Below are 26,917 nucleotides of genomic sequence, written 5' to 3' on the forward strand. Positions count from 1 at the left end.
ACTGATTGGTATTTAAATTTAAGCAAAAGGCTAAAAACACATAATAAAATTGAATTAAATCCAACAAAAGTTGTTTCATTTCGAGCCGAACATCAAGTTTTTCAATTATTTTTAATATAGGCCAATAAAATGAGCCAATAAACTCCCTATTTCAAACATATTTTAACAAAGTTTAATTTGCATTAGCCCGAAAAATATGGCAAACCGCAGGGAAAAGTTCACACACAAAAAAAAATAATGTAGAAGGAAAAAGGGAATCCAAAACAATAAGCATGAGAAATGGGCCACAAAACTTTATGGCCCAAACGAGCAGGGGGAAAATGAAGGCTGAAGTTCAGCAAAAGATGAGAAATGTTGGCTGTTGGCAACTTTTTCCCTAGTTCCGAGTAGTTGTGGAAAATAAAAGATTACTACAGATTGTACTGGCGCGCTGATAAGCCATGGAAATGGTTGTCTAAAGGCCAAGTTAGTTGCGGTCAAGACTCGAAGACTTGTAACATTTTATTTAGTTTAAAGTTGGTGGGCAGAAAATTCCCTGTTACCTTTTACTTCGCAAAATTAAAAGCGAAAAAGTAAAGTTGAATGGGTTTGCCAAGGATAATCATCTTTTAACGCCTCCCCATTATCTGTAAGTATCGTAAGCCTCCCAACCTGAATTCCGCCCTTTTGCTTATTGAATTATTAAGCCATTTAAAGGTTGCTTCCCTCTTTTAATCTGCTAATTAACTCAATTGACGCGCCCACCCGGACTTACCTTTAGCCAATTATTATAGGCCTACCCCTTTTTAGGTTTTCTTTTTCTTGGTCCGCCAATAAGTTTACAATTTTCTAATTAATGCCCCATTTTGACAGCTACAATTGGCTACGCTTTTATTACCGCCACTGTTTATTTTTCGCCGTGCTCAATTAAATATGAATTCGCAACTTGGCCTTTTGAATACCAGGCCATAAAATGCAGCAGTGCGGGACCAGCTTGCGGCGCCCATAAACACATTTTATCGAAGGCAGTTAGCCGAAAAGGAACAAAAAATCGGCACAAACTTTGGCCATTATTGGAACGTGCTGCGACTGGGAAAAGAACGGCCTACGATTGCAGGCATGGAGCCATGCAACGTACACGGAACGAAAATAATGATGAGAAATTAATAAAGGATATATGAACTAGAAATATTTATTTTGGTTTTATTTAAAAAATCGGGTTTGCTTTATTTATTTATATATTTATTTGCTTGTTTAGTTATTTATTAAGTTTTTTTATTTATATATTTTTTTTTTTTATTTATTTTGTTTTTTTTTAAGAGATATTTTTTTTTATTTTTGTGAGTTATATTTATTTTTTTATGAGGTATATATTTGTATTTACTAAAGTTAATGTGGTTCTTATGGCTTTAAAGCTTCTTTTAACTTTATTTTTACCAGTATTCAAGAGTCATTTAGGTAAAAATGTCTTAAACGAAAGTCCCAGCTGCCAAGAAAATGTCTTTAATAGCCCTTAAATTTGGACTAACTTCCCCATACAGACAAATTAGATATTAATTTAATAATGCTCGTTTTCATACATGTTAACCTGTTGAGTATACGCACCGTGGGCTTGACAAGTTCTGGCGGTCCTGCTGGTGCTTCAAACTTTCCATATGAAAAATTGATTGAAAAACTTTACGCAGAAACAGTAAGAGAGCAAAGCTGCTCCTCAAAGGGCTGTGGAGACTTCAAGGTCTCTGCCAGCTTTGCTGCACTTGGGTGTTGAGTGTTGAAAGGAAATTCCAGCTAGTTACCCAACGGGCAATACACAATGCCATGACAACAAGCAAGTGAGCTCTCCTCCCTTTCCCTTTTTTTTTTGAACTAGAGGCATATGCAATCTTCAGTTTCCACTCTCCGCATTCTCCACACTTAAATGCTGGCCAAAAGGAAGCTGCTGTACGCTTCCGCAGACCGAAAACACCCCTCATCCCGCGTCCATTTGCATAATGGATTTGACTACAATTAGCTGGCAGCTGGCAGCTGCTCCTGCCACTGACATGACTTCAAAACGGCCCAGCATCGGGTCGCATTCCGGTTTCCTTTGCAGCTGAGATGGCTGGGTATATTTGGAAAAAATCAGGATTTATCCATAGAAAGATGTCTTAGGTTCATAAATTAAACACTATATTTATTAAAAAATAATTGTAATCATTACATAATACATCTTAATTAAATATATACAATTTTATAAAACTTTTAAGGTAAAAAAAATTCCACCTTTAGATAAATGTCTAATGTTTGTAAAATAAATAATTTCCTAGAAAATATTTGTTATCATTTTAGGAGACATCTTAATCTAATACTTAAGGTATTTAACAATAATAAAATCGTATTCTTATATGAAACTATTTTTTTGAAAAATAAAAGTGTTATTTAAGGATTAAAAAAAAGTTTATTTGAGTTTCGTTAAAAATTACTCATGCCAGTATGAACTTAGTTTCCATTTCTAATCTTGTAAACTTATTGATTTCGTTGGAAAAATTAAAAAAACGTAGAAAAAATATAAATGTTTGGTCACCATGATTAAAGTAAAAGGCAAAAGTACTTATGCGTGATATAAACCAATCATTAAGTATGCTATGAAAAGTAATATGGTTCGATCAAAATATATGGTTGTCTACTTTTAAACATAAATAAATACATCAAAGTAACTTTAGTTTCACCCTTAAAATAATAATATAATTTTTAATTAATTTTTATTTAAATTGTAGTTTGTGGGTTCTTAAATTAATTACGAACCATTTTACAGCCTTATGTAAGCCATGGCTGGCAACTCCACACCATCACTGAACCACACAGCCATGAACTTGATCATCCGAGCCCAAGGGGCTGACAGCAGCAGCAGTCGTCCTGCAACATTGCATCACTACAGCAACATCCTGGCAGCCTGGATTCAGTTCACTCGAAATACGAAATGGGAAATGGGTAAATGGGAAATACGGAATGCGAGTGAAACCCAACCAAACCAAAACGCGTCTTCTGTACATGTCTCTGCTCAAGGCCTTTAACCCTTTTGAGGGCTGGGTACTCCGCATTAATACCTGGCATCGTTGCCCCTAATTGCAGGGCGCTTTAAAATACTTTTCGCAGCCAGGGGAGCTTGCCACTTAACCGACGACGATGATGGCTGTGTACTTTTAGCAGTCACTGTTGCCAGTTTCGCTGGCTTTATTTTTTATTCCTCCCCCCTTTTCCACCATCCTGCAGCTGCAGCTACTGCGCATCTAATGAGGCTCATTAACGTAATTACGTGATGTTGGCAATAACTGGCAAAAATCCTTCCCTCTTGATTACTACAACGATGATGATAATGATAATGATGACGATGAGGGACTACTGTGTGCTCACACACTCCATTGCCTTTGCCCGCCACATGTACATACGTTATAATCCGTCTGAAGCCAAAAGCAGTTTGTTTATTAATATCTGCCGAGCGAAATTGAAATGCGAAGTTATCCAAACGAATGGCCACAGATTAGCAATTAATTTATGAAGTTCCCTTTGGGAATCATTAGTTGTTACAAATGTGCAAAGCGAGAAAGGGGAATTCACTTTAGAAATCTTACTGCAAGTATTTGAAGTATTTAATTAATTTAATTTAAATATTTTAATTTGAAAATTTAACATTTTATTATCTTGGTCCAAAAACTATAGTAACTAATCTAATCTAAATATTAAAAATATTTTACGATTAAAAATATATATAATATTTTACGCTTGGAAATATTAAAAATATTTTACGCTTTTAGGTAAACTAACTTTCTGTTCTTTAATTAAATAAAATTAATGAGTTTAAAGTTAATAAATAAATAACAATAATTAATTTTGCAATATTATTTTCAACGAAAATAAAAAATTGATTCAAAATATTCCCCCCGTTTTAAGGCCCTGCGAAACTTTTTCTACCACGCAAATCACTCAACCGAAAGTGATTTGTCAAATGCACTTTGCAGCGAATCCCAGGCCCAAACTCAAAGGCACTTATCAGACTCACATATGATTTCGATTCCGATTTCCAGACTCGTGCTGAGCCGATTTAATGGAGGAATAGGAGCCGGAGCCACAGCAATTAATCTAATGGCAGACGTAGACCTGAGTCCTGAGTCCTGAGACCTGAGAGCACCTAATGCATGCATAAATAATTCAGGTGGAAATCAGCTTAATGTTCTAGTCTGCCGGCCATTTCGCAGAAAATTGAAAATAACATACTTAGGGGATATTCAATCTTTGTCAAATTATTGCAACGGGACAGCAGCTGTCCCAAAAACCCTGTCTGGCTGAGAAACTCAGCTTACATATAATTGCTTTTTCCCGGCCAGCCAAAAATTTTTCACAGAAAATGTCTTTCTCTAGCCGGAGTTTTGCTTGTAACTGTCAATTGTCAGAAACCGTAGTTGGTGGGATTTCCCTTCGGTCAGCAGATTTGTGTCTGGAGGCTTAACGCCACGCTCGAGCGCCTTAAAATCTCCCTTGATGCACTCCTTTTAGGATATGTTCTTTGAAGTATTTCTTGGTACTTTGAAATGGTATAGTACACAATTCTTTAAAGTGTTTTCCTCAGAACGTACCTACTTCCGAGCAAGACTAATTCAGCCACAAATAGCTTAGCAAACGAAAAAAAGTTATTAATAAATAAAGTTTAGTTAAGTTAGTTAAAGTTAATAAATAAAAACACTTTATTAAAAATTTTACATAATACATGGAGTTACATAGGGTTTTGGGCTGTCTTTTTTGGTATTATTCCGAAAGATTTTATATGCTTACTTTTTTGGCAAGAAAGCAAACTCCTTTTATTGTCACAAGTTTACATCACATGTACTGACCATGCCAGCATTGTCTTTTTCCCCTAATTCAAATCTGCGCCTACTCAAATCAAATAAAAAGTCAATTACTCAAAATATACAATAATATATTGCTTTTTATTTCTTGAACTACATTTTAATCATTAATTTTTGGCAAAACAATTTCACCTTTTAATTATTTCCCTCTCCTCTTTTTCAATTAATTTACCCTAACTAATTCGTATAAAAACTCAAGTGTGCCGCTCGACTTACCTAAATGCCATTTCATTACCTATGTTTAGCCACCGAGAAACAAAATGAAACATGAGCTCGGAAAAAATGCCTGGATGGCCGTTTGAAATTTATGGCGGCCTCTAGGAAACGGCAACTCGAAGTGGCCGAAAAAATGTTTGATGTAAATAATTAACAAGCCCAGAGAGAGCGAGTTTGAGTGCGAGGGGATTTCTGCGCCATAGACTTCTCTAGCCAAATGGCATAATGTTCCCTAGTTTTATGGACCATGGAGCCAAGAAGTGGCCAAAAAAAAGTCTAGGAATTAACGGTGGTAATTGAGTGAAATTGCCACAAATAAAATGGCCAAGAATTCCCTGGCCTTTTTGTTGGCTTAAACTAACGTCGGAAGTGCGCACACATAAATTACTCAAAATGTTGCCGGCAAACTCTTTCCTTTAAGAAATTCCCAAAAAAAATGCTTGACTTTATTCTCTTAATGCAAATTCATGTTCTGTTCAGATTTTGTATAATAAATAAATTAAAAGAACCACTTGAAAGTTTGTTAATATTTAATTAATGAAATTTGCCAACAATTAGTTGACGCCCTGCTTTGTTCAATAAATATTTGATGGAATGAACTGCGCCTTGGAAATGCTTAATATTTAAAGCCTATTTTGGATTCCAAAGAACACCGAGGGGTTGAATTTCCGGAACCACTTCAACAGTTTTAACTCGCCACCAATCCCTTAGTTGCCATACCAATAGCAACTTTTGGCACATCAAAGCAATTGCCGTAAACCACATTTAAAATAATTGATGTTCAACTCTTTGAACCAATCGCAAAAGTATACTCTGTCTATTGACTTGTTTAGTTTAATTTGGCATGATATTTGATATATGTATGTATGACCTCGTAACCATAGCTAAAAATATTTAAGCCCGTAACGAGGAAAGGAAAAGAAAAACCATATGAAAAAAGGGGAAAAACACAAAACTGTCAAAGAAATAAAATGAGATAAAAAGAGAGTAGAAAACATCTGCAATTTCAAATTTGAGTTGATTGGATTATTTGCTCTCTTACCAGCTTATTGTGTTCTCCCAGACATTTTATATATTTGGTCTGATTTTGCGATTTAATGCCAATGCAATTTTGTGACAAAAACGTTAGAGCTTTGCAATGCACTTCACCTTCATTGTTTGACAGAGGAACCCATAATTTTGTACCCCCATTTTTCCTTTTGACATCCATCCATCTTTCCTTTTTCTTCCGCGCGTAGCCAATCGACAAAGCTGCAAAATCAGCTTGCCACTACTCAAGACCACTCGTGTTGCCGTCACAATTTGCATAAATCGAGCAACAAGCTGCAGCTGGGAAATTCAACAAACAGGCAACATCTAAAAGCCAGCAACAAAGCAGAAAGCCAGCCAGCGTCATTTTTAACACCTGTCAAGAAGCCGAACAACTCAGTCAGGCTAACACACATGAGGGTAAATGTTTGCAGAGCAAGAAAAATTAGAAACAAAAATCCCGGATGAAAAATAATACATTTTTGAAGGATTTAACTTCAACTTTAAAATACCTTAACAAAAAATAAATAAGATTGCATTAAAAAAACTTAAAAATATTAACAAAATATTGCTTTAAAAATGTTGTTGCACACTTTAATACACCTTTATAAAAATATTATTGTAATATATCAATGCCTACATAGCGTTAAAAAACCTTTTTAATTTTAAAACAATTTTTCATATTTTGTCAAAAAAATAATATTTTTTAGTTCAAATTCCAGGTAGCATTAAAAAAATTAAAAAATCTAAAAGTAAACTACTTTCTCCAATATTTCATTTCACTTCCCTTTTGTTCTCTCAGTGCACACTCCTTATAGTTATATAGAGATTGTTTGTTGCCACTTATGTTGGTGGTGCGAAAATTTGTTCAACATTTTTAAACTCAACCATCTGACGGCATCTTAACTTTAAGTGCTCGAACATAGAAAACATATTCTAGCTGAAGAAAAAAAAGTGAAGCAACAACTATGGCGTCTGTTAGCGAAAGTTTGCTCTGCAGCAGAATATTCCTCAAACTTTTTGCCTACTCCCGCCGCTGGACGAAAAAAAGGCATCAAATACGAAAATAGCCTTAATTAATCTGCTCGGGGGTCGTAGACAAAATAAAAGTTAAGAAAACAATGGACAAGTATTCCTTCTTTGGGCTTCTGCCATTGACTGGCTCTTGAGTTGAGGAAAAACTTTCAATTTTCCCGTGGCCTTTGGCGAATTTTTAAAATTGATTGTGCCAGGTGCAGCGGGGCGTATGTGTAACAATTAACTGGCTTAATTAAAGCGATGCTGTCATGACAACAGCCAAGCATCTGGATGCTGGCAAAAAAAGTAGAAAAAAAAGTAAAGGGAAGCTTCAAAGTTTTCACTTAGCTCCTAAGTGCTATTAGAGAGATTTTCCAGCCAAGGACTCTTGGTGGCGTGCGCTGCATATTACGCATACGCCTCGTACGACGCGGGCAATTTGCCAAAATATGCATACATATATAAAAAAAAAAAACACACATAAAGGGAGGTAAGTGTAAAGCGACATACATTGATTTTTACTTTGGTGGGAAGCCAATTTTTGAGACTCTTTCTTGTCACCAAATTTACAAAATTTATAAATAAGTAAAAGAAAATTTTATTTTAACTTAAAAATAAAATGTATTGTACTTTCTATTAAAAATGTATTTTATTTTTCATTTTAATATCTAAATCTTTAAACAGTTCTGAATTTGCTTTATTTGTTCAGCTGGTCCCTCCAATTCCAAACAAAAAGCTCAGTGTGACCATGTTATGTATTAAAACGCCAAACTTAGGTCATTATTTAGGAGGTAAAGAAACAAGAAAGAGCATTTGTGTCTCTGCTTTCTTTTCAAGGATTCTTTTTTCATATTTTTCGCTTGCCTCTATGACAGTGATATCCTTGGGATGATAGTAGCCCAAAAAAATATCCCGAAAAAGTGGCGCTGAAATGAAATCTGTGCTGTAGCCTAGATGGAACACGAGGGGCTATAGCCCACAACCACATCTACATCACCACAAGTTGTGCCCGCTCGTTGACATTTCAATCGCCTTAAGTTGTCATGGATTTCGCTACCCGCTTTCCCTTTTATCTGCTTGCTTTTAAGCGGCTGCAGCGGGCGGCTTAAACAATATGCATAGCTTTAAAGTGGCCAGCAGAGAGTTGGCGGCTTTTGGCCTTTTATTGCATAAGCCGCGTTGGCTGTTGGCATGACCTCGATCATGTCGTAGTTGATGGGATATGGGCTCTGGTGACCGATAAGGGATTTTCGCAGAAAAACACCAATTTGCATAACAACTTCCGCCATTTTTGTGTTCGTTTATTTGTTTGCCTGGGCGATTTTGTCATTAGTTGGATTCTGTGTGTGTACACCTGTTAAGCGCGTTGATTGCAGGGTTATAAATGGGTTTTTCCAGTGGGTTGTTGTCTCATTTATTGCATATGCCACAAAAGCGCATCACCAACATGCGCACTTAATTGGTTGGCTCTCATCTGAGTTGCTTAATTTGTTTTCAAAATATATATTAATTTAAATTTGTATATTCAAATCCCTGCCTAAATATTTAATCTGGCTAAAGTAATCTGCGAAACAAAGTCAAACTGTTTTTTATTTTAATTACTGACCTTTTTTGAATCTATAACAAAAACTAAAGGTCAATGAGCTTAATTCCAAACAAAACAACTTAACCTTAAAACTTTTATTATTCAGATTTTCTGACTGCAAGTAAGTTAAATTAAGTAGCTCTGCAAAATGTTTAAAAATTATATTTTTAAAAAGGTCAGTTCTCTATAATTTCTCTAAAACTAATAGACACAAATTTCCCAGAACTTTCGCCTGCCAGTCAGCTAAATAAAGTACCTCTTTATTTATATTTTCACAAAGGTCAGTTATCTTTATTTTCTCGAGCATTAAAACTATGATTATAATAAACTACTTTTAGAATTACCCAGAATTTTCTACTCGCTGCGCTCGCAAATATGTATATAAGCTTTAAACAAATCATCGTAGATAATGAATTCCATAATTCTGCATAAATTCTTCGATTCCTATTTGCTTTCGTCGTCTGTTGTGGGTTTTTGGGCCAAATTAGTCTTTGGGCCGCCATAAATAATGATTGCATTTGGACTCAGACTGCAAACAGGTAGAACACAAACCACAACAAACTAGGAGCTAGCGAACCTATTAGCATAAACCACTTGCCAGATAATCGCACCTTAAGCTGACTCACAACAAAATGCAATAACATAAAAAAGAGGACAGAAGGAGCAAATGAAAACAATTCCGAGTCGTGTTGGGAATTGGCAGTAAAGCCAATTGCTTGATAGTGATGGAATGAGTACTTTCTTATTTATAGGTACTTTAAAAAAGCAAGCACAAAAAAAACTCGATATGACAATTAGAGCTTGAAAATTATCGATAAATGATAGTATCGATATTTTCGATACTTTATCATTATCGTATCGATAATATCGATGTTTTCAAGGAAAGCAAAGACAAATTAAAAATAATTTTATAATTCTGTTAATACCACGTATTATTATTATATACATGCATAATACACTTACATTATTATTAATATTATTATTAGAAAAAATCGCGGGTAATTTATTTAATTTTAATTTCCTGTTTTCATTATTAAAATGCACTTCCAGACTAAAGGATCGTCCTCTTAAGAACTCGTGGTTTATTTATGTTTGATCATTGAGTTGAGTTGCGTCACATGTCTAGAAAGACACCAATTCTTAGTCAAAGACATTCACGGCTTCTTAAGAATTTTTTTTAAAATATATTATGAGGAAATACTTATGTAAAATAATAGAACAAACCTTTGTTCCATACCATTTTTTGGTACTAAAGAAGAACAAATTCCTCCTCTTCTGAAGAATTCCCGGTTGCTTTTTTTTTTGATCCTTTGCCAAAATTGCTCAAACGGTCTTTGTTTTGTTTGTTGTTGGTATTAAAAGAACGAGAGTTCCTCCTTTCCCCAAGAAATCGCGGTTCTTTCATTTCCGATTTTATGCCACAACCTATGGTTATTTTCCCCTACTTTAATTGATACTATACCATAAAGAAGTAAAAATTCCTCCTCTTCTGAAGAATTCGCGGTTGTTTTTTTTTTTGGATCCTTGAGTCCAAATCGCTCAAACGATCTTTGAAAAGCGACCAATTCTTATCAAAGGCTATGAATTCGCGGTTTCTTGAGATTTTTTAATAGCGGACAGAAGGTCGGTAGCTGCAACCAAGACTTTGTTTTTGGTACTAAAAAAACCAAAGTTCCTCCTCTTCCCAAGAACTCGCGGTTCTTTTATTTTCCATTTTTTGCCATAACCTATGCCCTTTTCGCCTACTTTTAAGTATTTCATAATATCTATGGTACCAAAGAAGAATAAAATACCAAGAACTCGCGGTTCTTGCATGGTAATTTGTCCCTACTTAAAAGTTATTAAAAGTATTAAAAGTTATTTTGGTCCTCAGAATTAAAGAGTGAAATCTGTTCGTTTCTCTCTAATAAAACGTCAGAAAACATCGATATTATAGATAAATATCGATGTTTGAAAAATATCAGAAGTATCGATAATATCGATACTGATATCGATAATTTTCAAGCTCTAATGACAATGGTAAGTTTTTGTTATTTATATGCATATCGTTTTTACCATGCCATACTGGTAAACTTGATATTGAATAGTATCATTTTGACGATTTCAATTAGGTAGAAGTGCTTTTGAAATAATGACTAGATGTCAATAGAACGAATATATATTTTTTTGTAATTATCAAACTCATATGTAGCCTCTTCTCTGCAATTAATATTGCATGATGAACTGTTTTGCCAATAAAACACATCTGACTAACCACAAATGCGTTCACAAGGGAAAACAAGACATACTTGCGGTTTTTACCTTTTATCAAGAGTATAAAAGGCTCTAAAAATCTTCGCGTGTTCTGCAGTGCATATTGAAAACCACTTCAAAATGAGCGAATATATCCTTAAGAAGAAATTTCTTGAACAAAAGGATGAGTCCACGGAAAGGCCAAGAAGACAGCATCATATCGTCGTCGGTGACTTCTTGAGACTGCCCGTATTCTTTTACAACACATTGGGTATTGCTCCCTACGAAACTGATCGAACTCCGAGCCTTTGGTTTAATTTATACTTCGTGTTAATAATGAGCAATGCCACCTTAAATGGGACATTGGAATTCGTATATACGTGGATGTGCTTTCGCCAAAACGACATCTTTGAGGGCTGTATTATGTGTGGATATTGCGCATTTACGGTCACCGGCATGCTTAAAATCGTAGCGGTGGCGATGCAAAAAAAGAGATTGACAACTCTAGTGAAGAGCTTGGAGTCCTGCTTTCCACCGTCCGACAAAAGGGAACAGGAGCAGTATTCAGTAAAGAGTTACCTCAAACGCTGTGACCTCTTTTCCAAAGGCTTTGCAGGACTCTTCTTAATTATGTACTTCATCCACAGCCTGACCGCCATTATAATATACGCCTACAGAATATTGGTGCTCCGATTACCCGATGTCGAGGAATCTCTGCCCTTCTTTGACCTGGAGCCCTGGAACTGGCAGGGATCCTGGAGATACTACATGTCCTATGTCGCGCAGTCGATTGGCGGTTATACCGCCACAGTCGGAAATTTTGCTGCCGACCTCATGATCTTTGGCGTGGTCTTTCAGGTCACCATGTACTTCGAAGGGCTATCCAGGGCACTCAGGGAGTTCAGGATCCGGAACGGTAGCGAGGTTGACGGAGCGCGCAAGGACTTGGAGGAGCTGCGATCCCTGATTGCCTATCACATCAAAATACTCCGGTTGGTCTGGTTAATTATTCTATCGGCCCCAAAGTTTCCCCATTAAATTCGATACGAAATAGGGTCTACCTTATTTCATATAAATAAAAAGCCGATATGATTATTGTCAAATTAATGATTGAATCATATCAACTTGATATTTTAACTTTTCATAAATTTTATTTTTTGAACAAGTATTGTAAAATAAGATGAACATAATCTTAATTCATATCAAAATGACATGAATAATATCATAATAATATCTTTAAAAAATACTAAACTTTTGTTCTGATCTTTTGTAAATTTTTTCCCTGTTTTCATATATGTATCTTGCAGACTCACCGAACTGATGAACGCGGTTTTTGGTGCTACGCTGCTGCTTAACTTTATGGTCTCATCGTGGCTCGTCTGTCTTTTGGGCTTTCAGTTGACCATTGAATTCAGCCCCGAACATTTTGCCAAGCAGGTGCTTATGCTAGTTTCAGCTCAGCTCGAGATATATCTGTTGTGCTACTTCAGCCAGATGCTGATCAATGCGGTCTGTAAAGTATGCAGTTGCTCATTAGTTTTTCCACTCTATCCACTTATTTTCAGAGTGAAGACGTTAGACTCGCAGTCTATGAGATGGATTGGACTGAGGCCGATCCACGATTTCGAAAAATGCTCATTCTCTTAGCGATGAGGGCTGGGAGGCCCATATGTATAAAAGCTACAGTCATGCTGAATGTAGAGATTGAAACCATGAGCATCGTAGGTGCTTTTTAGTGGTCAGTAAAAACGTATTAATTTTATCTTTTGAATGTTTTTAGTTTCTGCAAATGTCGTATAAATTCTTCTGCGCTATTCGAATGATGTATCAGTAAATACCTTAAATATAAAAAGGACACATTCAACTCTAGAACTAGTATAGTGTATTGAATTGGAATCGATTAGTTCCGGAAAACGACGATTTAAACTATAGTGATTTCTACGAACACATAATATAACAAATCTTGAAAAATATCGATATTTTTCAAACACCGATATTTACCGATGTTTTATTAAAAACATAGTTATATTAATTTCTTAAACCTTTAAAACATCGAAACAATATTTTGAAAATATAAAAAGCATTGATCGATGTTTTTCTGTCGTTTTATTAGTCGATATTATCGATAAAATATTGTGAAAATATAAAAAATATCGATATTTTTCAACTCTACCACATAATCTAGTATTTTGCTTAAAGAATAAATAAAACTTGTACCGCTGAATTAAAATATCCTTGTACCTAGCCTTAGGTCCTTCCCATCACTGCTGTTTGCCTGCCAGATGGTGCACGGTGGATGTGGCAATAAAAGTGGCCCACCGCTTGCTCGTGAGATTTACTGCTGACTAAAGGACACGCAAAGCCAGTGTTTGCATGTCCACTCCAACGATTTGCTGCAGTTTGCTCGAATATCTTCCGCTTTTCCACCTGCCATTCTCCGCGATTTCCGTGCTGGACCAGCAAAAAAGAAAAAAAAGTATAACGAACAACTAGAAGTGCAAGTTTGGTCCGAAAGTTGAGACAAGAAGAGGAAAATTAAAAACGTTCAGATTGCAGGGAGTTCCTTTTGGGGCCAAGTCAATGTGTCAGGTGTCATCGGTGGGCGGTCTTAATTAAAATCGATGCCAGGACTCACCTTTTCTGGCCAGAAAACCAACCGACGTTGGCAATTAGTAGGGCCAAACTAACCCTATAGAGCTGAGAGCGCCCACGCTGCGTATACTTAATATCAATTAACTGTCAGTAAAACGCAACTGCAGCAGCACCAGCTGCATAGCAAAGTGATTATAATTAAAAGTTTGAGTACGGGCCAGCTAATTAGTAGGGAACTTGGCCGAAAAACATGCATTCTATTAACTGCAGCCCAGGAAGGGAAAATTGGAAAGCTGGAAAACTTTTTACCACCCCCGATAGACGGTAGAAAGTATCTCAAAACTTCGACTGCCGCCGCCAGCGTGTGCCTAAAATCAATTGAGAATTAATTAAGCGGCAGACATAAAACTTTGAAGTCAGCGGCATTTTTCAAACAATTAAAAGGTGAGTGGAGATGAAAGTCCCTTCAACTTTCCCTCAGTGTATATAAAGCAAGAAGGTATTTCTGTAATTCGATTATTCCAAACGAACACGAATTCAAGTGTCGCCTTACATGGTACTCACAAATTAATTATCTCAATATTGTATTACACTTAATACTGGCCCAAATCCCAGTCGAAGTCATTGCCTGAAGCTTCATTGGTTTCGTACCGTTTATATACCACTGCTTGTATTTAAAGGACCATTAATTTGCATAAAATTCCCATAAAATGCATTCGATGAATAAGAAAACTGTTGAGCGGAGGACTCGACTCAGCCGGAGGATTACAGGGATAGCGCAAAAGTCCCTCAATTGAATCATCATTAAGCATTCAGTCTTTTACACGAAAATCCCAGATTCACAGAAATTTACATTCACATTCCAATGCCAAAATGGCTGACAACTATGCACAAAATTATTTGCCGTCTGTTTGGTCAACTAAATAAATTCTAAAGTCTGCTAGCTTTTGGTTATCTTGGTTTTCTGGCCATTTGCTTTGCACCAAAAGCAAGAGTAAATAACTTTAAAATTTTCAATTAAATTTCGTTTGCTCAAAGCTGTTTTTTTTGTGATAATTGGATAAAATGCATGACAAGTCGAGAACAAGAAAGGTGGAAATAAAGCATGGTAAACTGGAAAAAGTGAAGTGACATTGGAGATGGCTTGTGTTTTTTATTGAATAAGTGAATTTCATAAAATTCTTCTTTTAATTTTTTAATATTTAAAAGGTTCTTAAATTAAAACAACCAAACAAATTTAGTTTTGGTGTGTATTATTTTGGGACTCATATTTTACTTATAAATTTTTCACTTCTTACTTTAAGATAAATTTAATTTAATTTTAAAGCTTTATACGGAAATTTTTTACAGCTTTCTTTTTGCATATGAAGTTTTTTGTTTTGAACGACTTTTTTTTGGGTTGAGTACTAGCTCTTAAGATGCACTTACTTTAATTTTAAAATCGTAAGGTTTTATTTTCCTTCTTAAATAGTAATCTGTCTTTTTTAATCGAAATTTTTTGTCAACTCTATCCGACTTTCCTTTGGCTTCCTGACTTCAATAAAAAGTCCCATATTTTTCCTTGACCATTTTTTGCGCACTTTTCTGCCAACTGATTTATGACACCTTCGCCTGGCGACTGGCCATAAACTGTTTCTACCCACTACATCCAATAATCCTTGGCCAGTTAATTGCCAACACGAGACCTTTGCCCCGGGACGCATTCAATCCGAGAAAAAAGGCCCCGCCCCTATCATTACTCACCGGGGTGCACTGAAAGTTGAATGCTCCGATGATAAGGAATAATAAAAACACACGCTGTTTACCAATTAATTGTAAAATATGCTAATTGGCAGTACGCCCAACTTGATGTTGATTTTTCGCGTTAAGACACAGGACCCGCAGCGGCTTATCAGTATTTGCCCAGGATCTCAGGATCTGGCTCAAGGAGTTGTTGGCGTTGGCCATTAAAATCTAAATGAAATACTTTGATTCGGCTCGGTCAGTGGCCATAAATTTAATGACTTGCCCACGGACTGAGATTGCCTTATTTATGGCCCGCAATCTCAATCTGCGGGGCTGCTTAATTAGATTATTTGCTACGGCCCAAAAGGTTTTCTGGGGCCCGAGTTTATCTGGCCCAGCGTTTTATGACACATCTAATGAACACACAGCCGCCGTCGCCCCACAAATCCAATTGATCGATGTTGGCCATCGACCAAAAACCGCAATCATTGCGCTTAAAACGAATCAATTAGAGTCCTCTGACCCGCCATCATTGATTTGGGCGGGTATATGGGCTGTATCCACCACCCATCGCAATATGCTGATGGTGACGACGAGAGTTATGGCCTGCGGAAATCATTTCATTGTGCGTGGCGGGGTTACGCAAAATACGGCACTAAGCTCGTAATCCCTGGGTCACAATTTCTATGGCATGTTTCTACGGGCTATACAGCTGATTAAATGCGAATATTCACAAGAGAGCAATGTATGTACTACAAATATATGTATGGAAACGTGAAATAGCAAAAATGATACAGTCAGCCACAAAACATCAAATTGAAAATAATAGAAAAATTAAATTATTTTAATACCTATAAACTATAGTTTAACTATAGTTTATTTTGGGTCCGAAAAAACTGATTAACAATCGACTTATTTCACTGCATACTTTTAGTCGCCTTTAAAAGAGATTTTAGATGATTTGAAAACCCAAGTGGTTTAATATAACTTTACAACTTAACGCAAAAATAATATTAAAAATAATATTTTTCCATATTTACTAAATTTTTGTGGCCAAATTATTATATTTGCATTCCATTTCCAAAAACCACAAAACTGTAAATTTCACTTTTAGCCAAGAATCATTAAATGTGACATCATTAGAGGTTGTTAGCCAATATTTATATTTATCCTGCCCCTTTTTCACCCCCATTTCGGTGTAGATATTTTTCTAGGCCAAACATTTCATTAGCATTTTTGTCTCACTTGTTTGACATGACAACAGTTTAATGTCATCGATCAATTTAAGTGGCTTTCGGCAGCAAAAGACAGGAAAATTTGCCATTAATTAGCCAAAGTTTGGAAGACATCCCTTTCGACTGCCCGAAACGAAAAAAAAGCTCTAGAAATAACAAACGAGACAAAAAATGAAACAAAAACAAATGAGACAACCGGCTAGACAAGAAACGTGGGTTGTCTCTAATGATGATGATGGGCCTAAAAAACAAACTAAGCCAAACAAAGGCCAACCGAAAAAAAACTGTCGCCAATTTATATTTGGCACTGAAAGGACACTGGAAAAGGGTCACTTAAAACTCATCAATTGAGAAATTAAATTTAAAGAACATACAGTATTAAATTCATTAGCAAGAAAGTAATAAATTAGATTTAGAGATTCAGTTGCTAATCCAATTTATTTTATTTTCATGACATTGGCATGTAAGCAATTAAAGAAATTACAATTTGTGTATTATCAAGTGTAAAAATCAATAAGCTAATTATGTAAAACCAATTTGCGCCCTTTTATTGTGTTGCAATAATTTATCTATTTAGGCATGCCAATTTACCCTTTAATTTCTACTTCGCAGAAGATTAAAATGTGCTGAAATGCTTTTTTTCTTAGATAACTTTAAATCAAATTCTTTATTTTAAAAATAATACATAAATAAATTCAAACATTTTTTTAAAAATATATTCTGGCTAAGCAATTTTATACAAAGGCTTCGAAATTGCACTTTAAGGTATTTAACAGTCCAAAACAACCATTCTAAAAGTTTAAATTGGCTTTAATTAATTTTAATCAATGCAAATACTACAAATTTATATTTTTAATTGAACGACACAAAGGTGGAGAGTAAATAAAACAACAGAGTCAAAAACCAAATCAACAAAAGCAGCCCTTATTAACTGAAAGTGAATTATACTGTAATATGCGGCACGTGTTTAAATATTCGTTGTATTTTTCCGATATTTTACCGCCGAGTTAATCAGGCAACGTGCTTTTAACGAGCCCTTTGTTGTGCTCGTCGACTGACGTAAGGCATTAATTTTAAATATTTTAATAAATAAAATGAAAGCAAATCGAATTATGGTTGGCAGGATAAAATGGCAGCGATGGAAAAGAGTGCATAATCAACTGCTGACGTATTTTATATGTATACTTTAAAAGGAGTTATATTAATCGAAGTTAGCAATACACTATTAATTTATTGTTGTTAAATTAAATATACATTTTTTTAAATTTTAAATATGGGGTGCCACCGGAATTGCTACGTTTTTAAAAGTACTTTTAGGTGTCTAAAAGTATGCAACAATTTATTTTAAGCCTAAAAAATCACTGCATACTTTTAGACAAATATTTTGCGATTTGGAAACCCTAGTAATTTCGGAGGCACCTCATATATCATGCTAATCTTATAAATAAAATAAAAAATTTTATAAATTACTTCTTGTAATGAAAATTAATTCTCTTAAACCTAATTAACATTTTAGGGACTAAAAGCCCGTTTAAATTCCTTCTAAAATGTAAGTACTACATCCAAAACGTACCCAAAGTAATAATACCTTTTTGTGGGAAGGTAAAACTCAAATTTGATGGCCATTTCTGGACAAGACGGCTTACGATAACCGTTTAATTGCATATTAAAAGGGCCCAAATTGAGCACGTGTCTATATGTAACTGGTAAATGCAATTACTCCCGAATGCCTGGCAGTTGTTGCAAAATTTAATTACAAAAGTAAATGTTGAAATATGTGTGCTGTGTGCTCCCAGCTATCCAGCGACATCATTAACTTTTGACTGGGGCCAGACGAAGCGCTTTTCCTTGCAGGTTTTCCACCTACCCACTTTTCTACCATCATTTCGAATGGAAATTTCACCGCAGGCAAAAGATATACACAGATATATAAAATGGCATGTGTCCACACGTAGGTGGCCTACAGGAAAAAGCTCAAGCAGATCAACGGATGAGGAAAGCGGGAAAATGGAAAAGTCTACATTGGAATTGCCCCCCTTTTTATCATCCTCCATTTTCAGTTCGTATTATTTTTCAATTAAAGGACAGCTAAAGTTTTCTTGGTCTATTCTCGTGCTCTGTTGTTCTCAGTATTTTAAATATCAATTATGCAAATGGACGTTCTCATTTTCATAATCCATAATAAAGAAACAAAAAAATATTATTATCTATATATTTATAAGTATATAATGGCCGCAACTACATACTAACAATTTGCATTTATGAGCACTTGTTGAAGAGTTTAGTCTGGTTTTTATTTTTCCTCCATTGTTCTGGACAGGCTGACGTCAGGATAACACCGAGTTGGTATTATAATCCTGCGGGCGGAAGACTACTTGTCACTGGGATTAACATCTTTATAATGCAGGCAGAGAGAAAGTTTTGCCGTCTAACTTTTGCTCACACACAGAATCGTTTTACATACGCTCATAAATCAGTCAGCGAGTTGAAGAGTTTTTCATGCAAAAAGGGCCATATTTTATGGCCCAGAGTGAACCAATTTTCTATTGAATTTTTAACAATTTATTGCAACGATATATCAATCTAGAAACTTTGCCAATTTTCCATGTATCAAAAATAACCTGGGATTTGTAGGTAAAAATATTTTCAACAATTTTCGGGAATCAAATTGAGTTTACAGGCGAACGGGTTTTAGCTTCTTTATCTTGTTTTTCAGCCGAATTGGCAAACTTTTCATTAGCTAATGCCAGCGGTTGGCAATTAGTCGACTCCCTCGAATAATAATCCCCAGCAATTTTACCCACTAATTCCAGACAATTTGAGCCGCCCTTTGGGCCACGCCCCTTGAACTTTCGCGAAACGAGAAGCGAGTGAAATCAAGTAAATTATTGTTTTTGATCCAAGAGAGTCTCATGTTGGCGGCGTGGCACCCACGTCGAAGCTCTGGGCGCCTGCAATTCCCACAATAAATTCAAATAAGCCCACTTATGCCACCCGAAAACCATAACCATTCGTTCATCCACATCTGCACCTTGGATCCCTGGGATCCCTGGATCATTGGGAACATGGAAACTTGGGACCTTGGGTCCTTGGGTCCTCGGTTTCTCGGCATTCCTTTGGCCCACTGAGCCGTCGACTTCAAAGGCGTTTAACAGCAGCTGCTACTGCTACTGCTGCTGCATCGGTGAGGTATTTAGTAATGAGCTCCTGGAAGAAGAAGGGAGCCTAAGCCATTCTTAGGACCTTCCCCACCAGAATTGAGTTGATACTTTGGCCACCTTTGGCGGGAAGGCCGCCCACGGAATCACATAATGGGTGGTAAAAGGTAATTTTGGTTGGCAAACGTTAAATACCCTAAAACAGTTGAAGGATATTGTGGTTTCAACTTGAAGGTACTATCATCTATTTTATTAAATGGAAATTTATCAAGATTGTTTCTAGATATATTTGGAAAAAAATTTTAAATAAATATAAGAATAGTTTGTTTTTTACTTTTAAATTAATTAATTTTGTAATGATATTTATTTTAGAATAATTAACTATTAAAATATTTCTTATGATAATGATATGATATGTAACGGCAGTCAAAACCTCTCTAATATATTTTATTTTAGTTCAATCGAAAAATGTTAAAAACAACTTTTTATCTTTATCTTTATAAATAAAACTTATTTTTAATCTTAAAAAAGTTGTGATAAAAGTTTATTGTTTTAGAAAGAAATACAGAATTTAATTTTAAAACTACTGAAAGTTGTTTAAATAAAGCACCTTATGTTAGGGTGTAGGGTGCGTTTGCCCTACATGCTTATACACATTATATTCGCAATGTGTACTACACACACAGACATTATGTGGGCGTGACCCGTGCGAAATTCGAACGACAGTTGCCCTGTCAAAGTGTCGACCCGACTGTCGTCTTGTTTTTTGGGTTTCGGTTGGTTCTCGGTTCTCTTCAGTTCTCTCTACAATTCATTTTGGGGTTTTTGCTTTGCCAGCTGTCGACATTTGCCTAAAACTCTGGGGTGACAAAATTTGTGCGATGCTTAGGGTCAGAATATTTGGCAACAGGCCACAGTGATACTCTGCATCCCACACCACCTCTTTCATGACTAATTAGGCAGCAACATCGGATAGTGCAGGAAAAACATAAACCTTAGACATCAAGTTCCCAAAAGTAGGCTACAAATTGCATAAACCCATAAAATGTGGGCATAAAATTGAGTTAGTGCAGAGAGAAAAAAATGTAGAAAGAAAATTAACCAAAAAACATAAAACATTATTTAGAACAGATTTCAGGATTGCTTTATCATCGACCCAAGAACCATTTCCTAAGAGACGTGTTTATAAAGAATGTGCCTACTTCAGCTTATACAAAAAAAAAGAAAATAGAACATTGATTAATTTAAGTACTTCATTTTATATTAACATGAAATACTCCCTAAGGCCACAGAAAACACAAAGATTTGAAATTAGCCTTTTAAAGGAGTCTAAAAGTATGCAATAATATTATCATAATAAGAATGCACTTTGGTCCTTTTTTTAAAGCATACTTATAGACACCTTTATAAGTCATTTCAAAACCCGAGTCATTTATATTATCAAAGTAGACACTTTAGATTACTAGTTATTTTCCCAGTGTTTACAATTCCCACTCTGGCTTTCCTAAAACTCAAAATTCCAGCCCCAATTCAGTCATATAAATTAATGTGCTGTGTTACGGTATGTGAAAATCCTATTTAATTGCCTAGGCAACCAACACCTGCATGGGTCGGTGACCATTTTCATTACGCCGCCTGCCATTTGAAGCGGATCTCAGACAGTCTGTGTATTGCACTTCATTTCCAATTAACCACGCTGCCATTTAAAGTTGATGTCACCCCACTTGTACGAATTAAAAAAAATGAAAATGAAATGTGAAAATAAAAATAAAAGTACAGAATGAATAAAATGGGGAAATTGTTGCAGCTAGCTGGGGGGAAACCCGGATAGAGAAAGGAGAAACTTCACACATCTGTGGCACGTGCATTGGCCAGAGACTGAAAGAGCTGATTTAGATTTATGTGGATGGCGACAAATTGTGGGGAAACTGAAGTGGATTATAAGTGCCGCCGGAGGGGAAAAAATCAGAAGATTACCCAGCTTGAAAAACTGAAATTGCTACAAACATTAAAGATTTTATTTTCGCTTTCGCACACCTCCCGAGTATAATCTGCATGTATATATTTTTCAAAACTTTTTCTCGCTTGACTAAACCCCTTGAATGACACCCATTGTTTGGCCAGAAAAAGTTGCTCTCTAAATAGCAACAGCAGCAGCAGGAATAACAACAATTTTTCTAGATTTGTCATGCATCAAATATTGTTTTGTCCATTTTCCATATAGCAATCCCATGTCTCTGCTTTTTATGTCGGATTTTCCATTATTAAAAAGTTTGCAATGCAACGTTTTCTGCTATTCTCCACATATCATGGCTACATTTTTGATGGTCAGCTGGGAAAATGGCTTTCACCTACTTTGGCCTACTTACACTCAAGTTTTTCTTCTCCTTCGCTTTTTTTTTTGCAAATTTTCTGAACTTTATCTGCAGTGCCCACATGATGTTGTCTGGTTGGGAATGTAGCATAAAAAAGGTTTAAGTTCTCTTATTAAGTTAGCCAGACCGCACATATCATAAGCATAAGCAAGTTGAGCGGTCAACAGATGTTGCCCACAACTTTTGCCTGGGCTAAAACAGAAAACAGAAAAGTGCAGGAAATTTAAATGGAAAAATGGAAACCAAGAAAATCTTCACAGGCTTTGACTCGGTTTTCAACTAATGCATTAAAACCACTTTAAATGGTTATTTAAGTAGGTTAATTTTCTGTGGTCTACGATAATGTAACTAGCAACATGTTGTTGATGTTCAGATTTTACTGGAAAATAGTTTTTAATGTGAAACATGCATTGTGGAAGTCCAACAATTATAATTGGATACATTAGTATTTAATTAACGTTATTTTAAATTGGTTTAGTTAACTTTACTTCTTGAAAATAAATAAAAAATAAATAACATTAATATATAAACTTGATTAATAAAACAAATGAGTTATAATTAGCAAAATAATAAAACATAAATTCGATATAATTAGTTTCACTTTATAAATATTTATAAGACAATGTAATGTAAATTTTACTTTTGTCTTTAATTTTTTTAGAACATTTGATTCTTTAATAACTAAAACCAACCTTTGACTTATTCTTCAAGTAAAAATATATCCTAAAACCTTAGTAATTTCTGTGATTGTCATAACGAATTCGTTTAAAGAAGATTATGAATCCTTTGCATTACTCTCGCAAGAGATACAGAAGATCAGGCCCTCAAACCACCAGGGGTTACGTGTTTCTGATCATCAAAGTTTCGATTCTAGTGGCTCTCTGGAGTGGCTTCACATTGGTCCTCCTTTCGCACAAATCGGATGGGGTCACCAAAACGATGGTGACCGTGATGCCCAATAAGACGGTCCTCAGGGATGTTAAAATGAAAGAGAAACCCGTTCAGATAATCCTCGAAGGAGCCATTTGGTCCTATCCCACTAATAAGTTCCGAAAAGCACACAAATTTCCAGCCGTCGCAGTTCGTTTGGAGTGGCGTGATGGGAATATGAACTTTAGCTATCGACGAACAGGCAAGTGGATGGTTTATTTAGCTAAGGATAAGACAAAAATGGAACCAGTTCGAAAGATCTTCAAGTTTCACCCATTGCTATGGAGTAATGAAAATGAAAGTATTATGACTAAGCATATTTCGAAAAATGTTTCTGATGATCCAATGCCAAAATGGTCCTATGCCAAGACGGTGATTTCCTTGGAGAGCATGAGTGAGGAACCAGTGGGTTTGCTTATGACTGTGAATAATTCACCTTTGCATGTGAATTCTTTGTGTGTCATGTACGCGGCCTTTTTAATTATCGGTCTCTTAATAATGTTCATCTGGGATTTAGGGGATCGAACCTTGTGCACCCTACTAACAACTTGTGCCGCTCTGGCCACACTAACAGTTGTGGGCAATAGACCAAGTTTTAAACAAATAATGTCCTGGGTGGATTTTGAGACTCTGATGTTGCTCCTCGGGAATATGGTAATGATGTCCCTAATGGCGGAGACGGGATTCTTCGATTACTTGGCTGTTGTGGCCTATAGGATATCCAAGGGTCATGCCTGGTTGCTGATTGCCCTTCTGGGGGTGGTAGTATCTCTATGCTCGGCTTTTCTGGATAATGCCACTGTGGTCCTGCTCTTTAGTCCCGCTGTCGTTCGACTCTGTGAAGCGATGGCCGTGAGGACAACGTTGGTTTTAGTAATCATCGCCTTATATGCGAATATCGGGGGATCCGTAACCCCAGTGGGTGGACCACCCAATGCTATTATAGCCAACAATCCGAGCGTGGCCTCTGCCATTGATATAAGCTTCATTCGATTTTCGCTACGAATGCTTCCAGCGGCCGTGATTTGTATGATAGCCGTATTTGGCATATTCTACATGACCATGAAGGAGAGGATCTTTATGCTGGATCAGAATCAAATAGAGTTGGATCAGAAGAGGCGGGATGAGGTGAGATTAGAGATGTTTAGCGATTAAAAGTCCTTTATAAGTTCGATACCAAAATATTGCTCATCGAAAAAATCGAAATATCGAACAATATCACATTTAAGAATCAAGTATCGATACTATCGATATTATCCAAAAAATAGAGAAAAAGTCATAAGACTTTTAGATATCGTCAAGTTTGATGCATTGCAATTTTTATCGAAAAAATTCACAATTATCGATTTATTGCAGTATCGATTTAATGATATTTTCTTCGATTTCTAGATAAGACCCAGATTTGATATCCAGCTGCGGATTGCCGAACTGCGAAGAAATCAGCCAAGAAGGCCGTGGCTTCAACCGGCTTTTAACTATTTTGAGACCCTGGCAACCCTGGAGGCGAGTAATAGGATTCGCAAGAAGATGCTCCTGGTGCAATCCCTTATGGCCCTTGGATTTGCCGCCTCCTGCTTTATCTTGACATCGGTGCCCTCGGCCATTCCCGGAGCATCTTTGGGCTGGATATCCATATTGTCTGCCTTTCTGCTGCTCATCATGGCCGATAAGAAAGATATGGGTGAAACCCTGGGCCGAGTGGAGTGGGGTGTAATGCTATATCTCGCCTCTTTCTTCGTTCTCACCGAGGTGCTAGTCCAACTCGGACTAATCCACTGGTTGGGCCAAAAGGCGGTGAAGGTGATGAAAACAGTGGATTGTCCATATCAGACCATGATCGGAATGCTCCTGATCCTCTGGATTTCGGCCCTGATGTCATCGGTTATCGATAATGCTGCGGTTGCGACCATAATGGTGAGGCTGTGCATCGATATGGCCTTCGATGATGGGGTGAATGTGAAGATAATGCCTCTGGTTTGGGCCACCTGCTTTGGAACCTCTTATGGGGCCAATGGAACGCTTTTGGGATCGTGTGCTAATGAATTTGCAGCAGTGGTCGCCAGGGCCTACGGCTACGAGATCAGCTTCCGGGCATTCTTCAGGGTAGGTTTTCCCATCATGCTCCTGACCATCGTCATCTGCACTCTGTTCTTGATGATCGCTGATTCCGTTCTTTCCTGGCAATAGATCATCTGTCTTATAAAAATAATTAAATATATAATATGATTCCCTAAGAACTAATAGATGTCTTTTCTAACAGATCCTTTGAATACTTATAGCCTTGCTAAACCATTTAAGTTATTATTTAATTATTTTCTAACAATTAATCTTGCTAATAAAAATGAAATATTAATAAAAATCAAATACCATGAACACTTTAAGGAACCACAAAAACACATAATTCAATAAAATGTGTTATTATTAAATTTTAGAAATATGTTTGCGGTTTGCTTATATATTGTCTACCATGGGTTTTATGGTTTATTGCCAAATTTGTGGGCTTCAAACAGTTGGCTCCGCAAATATTTGCAGAAACCATTGAAATGGCCGTTTAGTATACAACACCAATTTCTGTCATGGCTGGCAAATGCAAATGAGTTTTATTGTTGCCCAGTCAGAGGCCCCAACGAAGTTTTGGCGCCGACAAAACGCGTGCATGCAGAATATACATACATGAACTGAGAATAAAATTAAAAAAGACGGTATAAGAAATTCAATAATATAAACACACATATTTTTAAGAAATTTTTTATATTAAAATAAACTTACAGATTTTAATTTCCATATTCAAACAGGATATTTCAATGATTTTTAATTCCAATTTTTTATGTTTTATTAACATTTTTTATTAGACTAATATTAGAACACAAACATTTATAATAAATAAATAAATATTATAAAAAATATATATTAAAATTGCTCTAAATTGAAAATAAAACATTAAATATATATTTATTAAATAAATATGGAATTTTTTTTTATTTTGATCTTTTTTTCTCAGTGCAAGAGCGCGTATCGATGCATTCCCACGCACATATGGGCTTCTGTATATTAAATCGCATTTTCGTTGGCGTCTTTTGTTTACCAAATTGAATTTTTCATTACCGCCTGACCAAGTGTTGTTGTTAGGATGTTGTTGGTGTTGTTTTGTGCTGCAGTTGGCGGTTCTGGTCCTTTGGACCCCCTTTCAAAGGACCCCCCTTTTGGCCCATCCTAACACTCCTCGGCGAACACACACGCTTTCGGTTTATAATTGGATTTTGATTCGTTTTGCATAAAAAGTATGCTTACATCCAGACGCCAGACTATTCGGTGAAAACGCGCTATATATGTGCTCGAATTTTATGGCTTCCACAGAGGCGTCGCTTTGTCCATGACTAAAATCGAAAAAAGGAGAGGAAAAAAGTGCGTGACCCAGTCGCAATAATAACGAAAAAACATCTGGAACCCTTATTGAACCACTCTGCTCCTACTTTTCCCTTTTCCCTCGCTTGCAAATAATTCGACTGCATTTTCACTGGCTAAAAATATATATATGGCTTTAGTATTTATTGCATGTCCACACCACAAAAAACCCTACATACATTCGTATATTATATTTGTCCATTTACATATTGAATTTACATGCGATGCTTATGCAGCTTCATTTGATTGGCACAAATACATAAGTCAAGTTGCGAATCGAGAAAATGGGGATATGAAAAATCAGTTTTTTGGCCCACCCAAGCAGCTGTTGTTCAGATGACTTAGTTTACTTTATTGGGTCATCAATTGGGATTTATCGGGATCAGCAATTTAATATTTTGGCTCAAGGAAAACGGAGAGGCTGGCCAAAAAATGTGGTTTGTGGTTTGGAAAGATACAAGGTTTTTTCTTGTCAAGCAACTGAACTAAATTAATTCAAATTGACAGATATTTATTTTATTTATGTTCAAACTCTTTATTCAAAAGCATTTATCAT

The 26,917-nt window shown here is 36.0% G+C and overlaps 2 protein-coding genes across 3 annotated transcripts; both read left to right on the forward strand.

The window, feature by feature from the left end:
• The first annotated feature begins 11,082 nt into the window (after nucleotides 1-11,082).
• On the forward strand, nucleotides 11,083-12,775 carry LOC108067173 (odorant receptor 67a-like). The gene is made up of 4 exons (XM_070214391.1): nucleotides 11,083-11,933; nucleotides 12,249-12,450; nucleotides 12,507-12,662; nucleotides 12,722-12,775. The coding sequence occupies exons 1-4, from the start codon at nucleotides 11,083-11,085 to the stop codon at nucleotides 12,773-12,775; spliced, it is 1,263 nt and encodes a 420-aa protein (XP_070070492.1).
• A 9,972-nt stretch (nucleotides 12,776-22,747) lies between these two features.
• LOC108067174 (P protein) lies at nucleotides 22,748-25,202 on the forward strand. 2 transcript variants are annotated; one of them, XM_070215785.1, is made up of 3 exons: nucleotides 22,748-23,350; nucleotides 23,474-24,084; nucleotides 24,346-25,202. In XM_070215785.1, the coding sequence occupies exons 1-3, from the start codon at nucleotides 22,804-22,806 to the stop codon at nucleotides 25,141-25,143; spliced, it is 1,956 nt and encodes a 651-aa protein (XP_070071886.1). In that variant the 5' UTR covers nucleotides 22,748-22,803; the 3' UTR covers nucleotides 25,144-25,202. The 2 variants fall into 2 exon arrangements, with proteins under 2 accessions (XP_070071886.1, XP_017011568.2); XM_017156079.3 differs by having other exon boundaries at nucleotides 22,748-24,084.
• The last annotated feature ends 1,715 nt before the right edge of the window (nucleotides 25,203-26,917 follow it).

The sequence above is a fragment of the Drosophila takahashii genome, chromosome 3L (genome assembly GCF_030179915.1).
Source record: "Drosophila takahashii strain IR98-3 E-12201 chromosome 3L, DtakHiC1v2, whole genome shotgun sequence".
NCBI classification, from domain to species: domain Eukaryota; kingdom Metazoa; phylum Arthropoda; class Insecta; order Diptera; family Drosophilidae; genus Drosophila; species Drosophila takahashii.